The 8,881-nt window shown below is 46.2% G+C and overlaps 1 protein-coding gene across 4 annotated transcripts in view; it reads right to left on the minus strand.

The window, feature by feature from the left end:
• PPP2R5E (protein phosphatase 2 regulatory subunit B'epsilon) overlaps positions 1 to 8,830 on the minus strand; it is an 80,548-nt gene extending 71,718 nt beyond the window's left edge. For 2 of the 4 annotated variants that reach the window (XM_072038189.1, XM_072038188.1), the window contains exons 1-3: positions 8,716 to 8,830; positions 6,887 to 6,984; positions 792 to 955 (exon numbers count right to left, since the gene is read on the minus strand). In XM_072038189.1, coding sequence (XP_071894290.1) covers positions 792 to 955; positions 6,887 to 6,984 — 262 coding nt within the window. In that variant the 5' untranslated portion in view covers positions 8,716 to 8,830. Of the gene's footprint in view, positions 1 to 791; positions 956 to 3,593; positions 4,291 to 6,886; positions 6,985 to 8,715 lie in introns of those variants that run through there. The other 2 variants (XM_027458716.3, XM_027458715.3) reach the window with 2 other exon arrangements.
• Positions 8,831 to 8,881: the final 51 nt, after the last annotated feature.

The following is an 8,881-nucleotide window of genomic DNA, read 5'->3' on the forward strand; positions in this document are numbered from 1 at the left end:
CAAGCCAGATGCAATTCTCAGAGGTGTTGTCAGCCCCTGGATTTGTGCTGAAAGTCAGTGACAACTAGGATTTAGGGGAAGCATTCAAGATATTACAGAGATATTGGCATCCTTTTAAGAGCTGTATGCTGGATCATGATTTTCTTTCCCAAATTAGAGGTTAAATTTGCCAGCAGAAATTCATCTGGAGCGGGGATACGCAGGCTGTCCAAGCAGTAGTGTCTTGCCTAAGACCTGATTGGCAGAATCTTTCCTCTTGAGATGTTGCAGCTCATGGGACCTTTCAATTTCCAAACCCAGCAGAAGCCAGGAGCTGGGAGTTACCTACTCACAAATGCTATCTCCTCGGTAATGCTTTGCTGTAGATCATTCAACATCTGCCTGCAGGCTAGATTTGGCACCAGGGCCACAGGTTGCTGGCCCACACATTACAAGGTAAGATCCTAAAAGTCACACAGTTTCACTCTGCTCACAAATCAATCTGCCCTCGCCAAAATTATTGCTCATTTAGCTCAACTGCTGAGCAGTGTGTGCGCCTTGAAAATCCAAGTCATGGTACGGGTTAACATTAGCATTTAAAACTTCCACAAGTATAGCAAACAATTACCACACCCTCAAGTCACAGATAAAATATTTTGTAGAGCTTAAATACATACATTTCTGGCATGAAACATTCTTCATTACTGGCAAAAATTCCCTGCAATTTCTGGCAATAGAATACTTTGAGTTCAGAAGTCAGCTGTAAAGTAAAATTGTTTTGGTTTTGAATTAAAAAGCATTCTTGATCTTACCTTTCAGCAGAGGCAGGGGAGTTAACTCAATAGGCTTGCCCTGAGACCTAAACTGGGAGGAGCTTTGTGACCTCTTCTGTCTGGCTTTTCTGACGGACTTCCGAGAAAATCCGTCTACTTTATCCACTGATGGAGGAGTAGTTGGTGCTGAGGACATATCCCTACTGAAGGAAAACAAATATTACAAACATATTCCAAACAAATGAAACAGGTAAAGATTAATTTAAACTTTCCCAAACCCTCACTCTTTCTTTACCATTCTCCTTCTGACAATTTACCAAGACAGAGTTTTAGGAGAGAGAACCCACCAACGTATAAGCAAGCCTTATGGAATAACCTTAATGGAATACTGTAATTGTTCTTCTCTCTCCCTTGTTTTATCTGCCTCGCACTTGCCAAAAGTCCTGCAACAGGAAAAATTCAGACCTAATGATGACATTATTGTGTCACTAGAACTTCATACACCTGTAGACTTAACACAGGATCAAAGCCTTGAACTATATATTGTCTGGGACAAAGTACCTTGAACTCATGCTGTGAGGCACCATGCAAGCTAAATAATGGGTACTTGAAAAGGTACAAATGTCTTTCTTCACAGCAGAGTCATCAAAATGAATAGGATGAAAAAAAACAGAACCAAAAAAAAAAAAAAGAAAAAAACAGTTTAGTTGCCACAACTCCATATAAGATTTTGCAGCAACATAATAAAGTGCAGCAGAAAGTCCTGTTATGCTGCACAACTGCCCTAGCACTGACAAAGTTTACATACTGCTTGTTTACTCTCCATTTTAAAAATTCTCAGTTTCTGTACTGAGTCTCTCAACATGCAGTTACTCCATGTTCTGGCATTTCTGTAATAATAGCAGCGTGGTAGCCATAATAGTTCTAAGGGCATAAGCCAGACAAGGTTTGCAGAGAGAGGCAGGGAGCCAAGAGAAGGTTTCTGCAAGCAAAAGTTTGTTTGTTTCCCAACTCTATCAGCTGGTCTAAGAAATAAGCATTGCTTCTGCCTATAAAGCAGGCCTTGGTAATGCTGCTGTAGCTAATTCCATACTCCTCAGAAATACTGAAAGGAAATATTTAAACAGTGAATTCATCCACCCAGCTACTGTATTCACCAGTCTTGTGCTGGCTGCTAAAAAGGCCTACCACATCTTGGTGCAATACGGGAGCAATACTCAAGGAAAACAAGAAAGGAGGGATTTTGGCCTACATCCTTCAGGCAGCTCTGTGTACAGTTAACTTCACCAGCACGTGCACCTCTGCTGAAATCCACAGAACTATCCGCATCGATAGCACAACAAGCAGCAAGAGCAGTTGTGTTGATTTCAGGAGGGCCACGAGCTCGTGCAAAGTTAAGCATCCGCATAAGCACTTGCAGGATCAGGGTCTTAGAGCGTGTCCTTGGAAAGCATTACTCATCCTCAGTGTCTGTTGACTTCAATTACCAAAGTGACTCGGAGCCTGAAAGAAGTTGATTCCCGAAGATCGAGAGCACTTAGAGTACTTTTTTTTTTATTATTATTAAAATATTTGTTTACTCGTGTGCTTCAGAAATTATTAAATCCATTGAAACAGACGTTATTTGGATTTGTCTTTTAGAATAAAACCTTTGGAAAGCAGGATTTACTGCAAGCGTAAACAAGTTCAGAAAGACAAGAACTGTTTAATGCAAAATTATAGATATGTGCACTAAATCTATCAAAAATGGAAGTGCAAGCTCCAGAGCTTCTTGAAGGAAGCATGTGCAGCACCCAGATGCTAAAGTGTGCAGCTGGCATTACAGTAACGAAAAAGCCTTACACCATCTTTTTTATTTTTCCTGAGATATTCTCCACTACCAACTCATACTTGCTAAATATAATATGCTATCGGCAACACGATCCCACACCTTAAACCAGCCTTGTTTATCATCTGGGGGAAAAAAAAATGCCACCATCACCAGGGCATTCAGGCCCCAGCCAAGATTAATAAATAAAAAAAAGTCAGATAAACTGAAATAGAATAGCCTGTACTTCAGCAGCCCACTTCTAAGATTTCACCAGTCCGCCAAAAAAACAGGAGCCCGAAGTTACCTGTTACATAAAGCAAACGCTGGGGATACCAGAAAAAAAAAACATATACGTGGAGCCTGAATTTGCTGGCCTTGTTTCATCTCGTCAAAAAGATTCATCTCCTCATCACGTGCATCACTGAAGTGTAACCGTTTCTGCAGGGATGCCTGCGCCCTCTCGCAGAACGAAATTACCAAAATAATAATAATAATAACAACAACAATAATGGACAGCGACCCGAGCAGATCACTCAAACTGCAGGCTCATTGTGTCAGCCTGCAGCTTCCCTGACACTTCCCTGCTGTAAATTTAGTAACAGTTTCCCTAACCTGCTTGATAAATTATTAAAACCTCATTCGAATTCACCCAGGCTACATCCCGGCTAGCAGCCTTACAGTAAACACTGAGCTCTTTTTTTTTTTCCCTCATCCCTCCAAACGAGCCCTCGCTCCCCTCAGCACAGCGCGGCGGCGAGCCACGCTACCTCAGCGAGGGGAGGAAAAATAAGAAATATGAATATATATAAAATGAAGGGAGGTTATTGATTGTGTGGGGCGGAGAGCTGAGGGGCTGGGGTCGCTCCCTTCACCACAGGGGCTCGCTTCGTGTGCTCGCCCCGGAGGGAGGGGGGGGGGGGGGTGCGGTGCAAATACCGCCGAGGGGAAGCCGAGGGGGCCCCGGCCGCCTCCTGCCCGCTGCCATCGGCCGTCCCCAACCCCGGGGCACCCGTCCCCGCCGGCGCCGTTACCTTGACCCTCCTGGTTGAGAAGCCGGAGGAGACGGGGCGGGGGCGGGCGGCGGCCTGAGCCGGGCTTCGGCGGAGCGCGGCCGCTGCTTGGCGGCGGCGGCCCGAGGGCGGGAGGCGCCGGGCTCGCTCCCTGCGGCGGCGGCGGCGGCGCCGGATCCTGAACGCCCGGAGCTCGTAGTACGGCCGCAGCCGGTACACCGGGAGCCCGGAGTAGGCCCGCAGCCTCGTAGTAGGCCCGCAGCCTGTAGGCCTCGGCGTTGGCGGCGGCCTTCCCCCGGCGCAGGGCGGCGTTTGGCGGCTTCGGGCGGCTTCAGGCGCGGGCTCCGCTCAGTCCCATGCACTCGGCGCGGCCCCTGCCTGCGATGGCCGCTGCCTCGCTCTCACATTCCCGGCGGAGCCCTGGCGGAGGGGGCCCTGAGGAGGCGGCTCAGGGGGGAGGAGGAGGAGGAGGAGGAGGAGGAGGTGGAGGAAGAGGAGGAGGAGTGCGGGCCGAGCCGAGGGGGAGCGGCCGGGAGGGGGGCTAGCGACGGAGGCTGAGCGCTGCGAGGGGCGGAACGGGGCTGGAGCGGCGGCGGCTGCCTCGGGTGTAGCGGGGGGGTCCCGGCGGGCGGCGGGGTCGCGCTCCGGCTCGCTGCTATTGTGGCTCTCAGCGGGCTCCGGCCATGGCACTCGCTCGCTCACAGCCTCAGCCTTGCTGCTGCCGCCGCCCCCCGCCCGCCCACTGGAGCCGGCCGCCGGGACGCGCCGCCTCATTGGCGCCCGCCGCCGCCGCCGGGACAGCCGGGAAAGGGGAGAGCGGCCCGACGACGAGGAGGAGGAGGAGGAGGAGAAGAAGGAGAAGGAGAAGGAGGAGAAGAAGGGGGCGGCGACGGGAGAGCGGTGGCGGAGAGCGGCACCGCCATCGCCCTCCTCGTCCCGCGGCGGGCAGGGGGGAGGCGGACGAGCGGCGGCGGCTGAGGTAAAACCCGGTGATTCTGAGGTAAAAGTCGGTGATGCTGAGGTAAAAAATGGTGTTGCTGAGGTAAAAACGGTGATCCTGAGGTAAAAACCCGTAATCCTGAGGTAAACTCCCCGGCCCTCGTCGCGAGGAGCGCCGCGGGGCCGCCTCAGGGAGCGGGGTTTCGGCACCCCCGGGCCCCTTTCCGCCGGGGGGCTGTCATGGGGAAGATCTGTCTGGCTTCGCTTTTTTCCTTTTTTTTTTTTTTTTTTTTTAGCGTGTTTATATACATAGCGGTCAGCACGATGAGCGGTTGTAAGTGGCATCGAGGATTACCATCGTTTTGTTTAGATTTGTTGGCGTGATGGCTCGATTTCTCTCAGAATACATCTAGTGGTGTTAATATGGCTGCTGTGGTTAAACTACCATCCCCTATTGCCCTTGTATTTCTGGCAGTAAAAAAAAAAAAAAGGAATCGATTACCTGCAGCCCTTCTGGGTTGATACAGCCAAAACCCCCTGCTGTACAATAATTTTTCATGAATTGAGCTTGAGGGCAATTTGCAGGCTGGTTGTTCTGGTGGGTCAGTCATGTCCCTGAAAACTACAAAATCCTGCAAAGGGTACCCAGTATTTGTCCTACTCTGTTGACTCCTCTGCTACATGAGCACCATCACAGGTTTAATGGTGGAGCTGGGACTGTGACAGAAGTAACTGAGATCGATTTTAAGCTCTCATGAACCTGCTTTCAAAATTACTAATTTTTAGTCAGGTAAGTTCCCTGGTCCAACTCACATTGCGGCCCTAAGGGGAAGAAGGAATGCACTAAATAAAAGCTCACTGCTATAGAAGGGTAACTGTGATAGACATGAACGGTTTTGCCTCACATCTCTCAATGTGCCTCTTGCATATCCGAAGAAGCATGTTTCCCCTAAATTTTACTACATATAGACTGAAGAATTCTACTTCTTTTCAGTCCTTCTTTGTGGGTCTCATTTTTAATCCTCTGAATACGTTTATTTCTTTTCCCTGTCTTCTCTGAAAAACATCCACATCTTATTTTGACCTGCAGCACCAAGACTGGATACAGCACTACAGCCAAGGCCTCATAAACACCAGCATCTGCTCTGTCATGCCCATCACAGACAATGTTCCTGTTTACATATGCCAATACAAATACTTTTCAGACAGTGTGATTTATTCACAATATTGCTGAGCTGTTTTACCCCAGCATCCATTTCTGCTGACCTACCAAGCCAGTTATTTCTACTTCAAGTAGACAGTAATGCCACTTGAGAATTGATTTATTGCAACAGTCCTAATACTTTCCCTTTGTTTTTATTACTGGACAGATGGACAATCAAGCAGTCAAGACATCCTTTAAAATAAAATGCTGTGTGCTTTTAAGTCAGAAAACTGTAAACATGTCATCTTTGTAAATCAATTGCATTCCTCAGTAGTGTAGTTGGAAGACCAAAATTCAGCAGAGATTGAGCTGTACCATGGTTACAGAATGTGTAACTGAATTTAAAGGAGATATTTGTATATAATTAAATTCACTTAAACCAACTTCACAAAAATAACCTAAATGCAAGCAGTGGCTTGTAACAAAGAATGTAGGTCAGTTGGGTTTTTATACCAACATCAGGTAAAATTTTGCAAAAACATTAACTTCCTTTTGCTCTGATCAATGAGGAACCAAACCTGCAGATGCACATATTTGGCTTTGTTACGTGTACTTAATTCCATTAGTTTTGTTTGTCAGCCTCACACAGTAATACTGAGATTTATTCACTGGCCTATGCATTTCTTTTGGTCTGGACTGAACAGTGCACGGGGAGCAGCTCATGAAGTTATTGATGGCAAATTCTAAAAGGGAAGTTGTAGCGCAGCCTGATGGCTAGACAGGCTTTTTAGGTGAAGTTGAGCATGGCATGTGAAATGGTTGTTCTTGGATTTCATTTCACAATGAGAAGACCAATCGTTGCGAAATGCTAAAAATCTAAAACTGAAGCACGTGGCACGGGTATTTATTAAGGTGCCTGTCACAGAAGGGATAAAACTCAAGACTGCTTGAAGAGCTCCCAGTGCGAGTTCGCTGCCCTGCACGCAAGACTTTATACTTGTCGTTCTGTCGTTGAGGAATAGCTAAGGAATTAGTTCTTCAGTACAGCTGAACAGGGTGGTAAATAATGCATTCAGATAGTTTGTCTTCTCTGAGAACTGCTTCATGTGCTATGGTTTTGTCCATTCTGACCGTGTAAAACATTTTTATGATGCTTTATACTTGGTGATATTTCTATGGTAACAATTCAAGAAAAATATGGGGTTTATCAGTGAATAAAGAAAAATCTTACCTCTTTTTTATCACTTGGCCAGCAGAGTTTACAGAGTTGCCTTCCCTTTTTTTTCCAGGTTGCCTTCTTTTTTCTGTTTCGGTCTGTAAAATCTCCATCTGTAAGGAGATTTAAGATCACAACATAAGATACAAATGTAAAACTCCTAATATTTAAAAGGGGCACGGTTACTTGTCTTTCTCCTATTCCCTGTTTGGCATATATTTTGTAAAGTTTAGTATTTTAAAAATGATTACACAGGTCCCAGTGTAACAGAGAAGAATGCGGTGAAGGAGAAGAAAAAAGAAAAAGTACTACAGATATTTTACACATCTGCATATTTTATGTGTCTGTATAAATATATAAAATACTAATTTGCAAGAATAAAAATGAACTGTCACCAGATAAAGTTCACAACCGATGGCTCACATATGGTGGAGCTATCTACAAATAGGCATGCATGCAATACCTGCAACCCCTCCTGAAGAGCTACAAACAATAAGGTTTTTTGATCACTCTTTCTCCACTGCTGTCAAAGGCACAAGATGAGCCTACCTTTTAAAAGTTCCACTGCCTTACTGGTCTACAAAAGGGTTTTTAAAAATAGCTTAGAGAGGAATTTTCAGGGCCAGCTCCTCACCAGCTACGCACGGTCCTTTTTAGCACCCTAGCAGTCAGAACAGCAGTCGAGAGTCCTCCAGAACAGAGTTTTTGTACCAGTGACTCAGATTTGTTCTGCTTCACGTTATTTTTTTGTGACGGAAGTTCCACTATAGACCATCTGTTATGGCCACCCAGGCAGGAATACGGAGCCCGCATCCACATTGGCGTTCTGTCTGCTCTTTACATAGAAACTTATCAAACAGGATTGCTAAATAGGTAACGCTGTGGAAGTCTTGCTCTGCTGAGTGATAAACATAAATGGATTTAGCTGGAGCTTGTAAATGTTTCACGTGGCACATCCAACATGTATTTGTCTACAGAAGGGGTCATATAATGCTCCATAAAGGATCTCCTATATGTCAAAAGGAGCATTATCGAGGTACCATGGGATTAGTTCAGATATTCGCTGTTCCAATACTGCTAAGCAAGAAAAGACATGATCTCCCCAGAGAACTAATTATTCAGACCAGCAGGAAAAAGACCAGAAAGAGAAAGTATTATGGAGGAAGCAGCAGTGCTGTTTGAAGAGGCAAATCAGCATGAACACAAGGCTTTTCTGATGCATCTTTTAACAAAAATGAACACAGTGGAATACCGCATCAAAGTGACTGTCCTGCTCCATCAGTTTGATTGAAACAGCACAATCTGAGAGTTTTTGTTTGCTCTTGAATCAAATCGGTCTGTAATGAAAAAGAAAAAAGAAATCTATTTTGGCCGTTTACACCACAATTGACTTCTGATTTTTATGTTTCACGTTTTGGAGAGGAAAGGTACGGCCAGCTTTTGGCCAGCTCATGTAACTGCTGGGCCAAATTTCTGGCATACGAAGCCTGTGTGATTACATGGATGTTTTGCCTCCCGCTCCTCCACGTCTCAGCTCTGCGATAACACTGTCAGTGCCCTCAGGAGCCGAATTCCTGATAAACTTGCGGGGTGAGGATTTTAGGGTCATAGACACAACTACCCGAATGGGAGCTAACTCCTCTCTGTTTATAGACACTGCGTCACTAGAAGCCTGTTTCTGTAGACAGCCGGGTAAGATAAGTAGGATCGTGCTCACCTCTGCAGCTGGCTAGCTGCCTCCGAGCACAACAAGCGAGCTGCTTTTGCTTATTCCCCAATTACCTTTTTTGTTCTTTTTTATTATTAGTATTAAATCCTTCCCCTCCCCCAGCTTCTTTACTTGCCTTCTAGTCCCAGGTGCTCCTTTCAGCGTAGTTTTCTGGGTTTTTAGTTAACTTCCCTTCTCTGCCTGTTTATCTCTGCCTGCTTCGGGCTTGGCGGTGCCGTCCTCAATCCCTCTCCAACAGTCGCTGCCCAACGGCCTCCGGGGGTTCCAGTGCTCCGCAGCCC

Source organism: Anas platyrhynchos, chromosome 5 (assembly GCF_047663525.1).
Source record: "Anas platyrhynchos isolate ZD024472 breed Pekin duck chromosome 5, IASCAAS_PekinDuck_T2T, whole genome shotgun sequence".
Taxonomy (NCBI): Eukaryota; Metazoa; Chordata; class Aves; order Anseriformes; family Anatidae; genus Anas; species Anas platyrhynchos.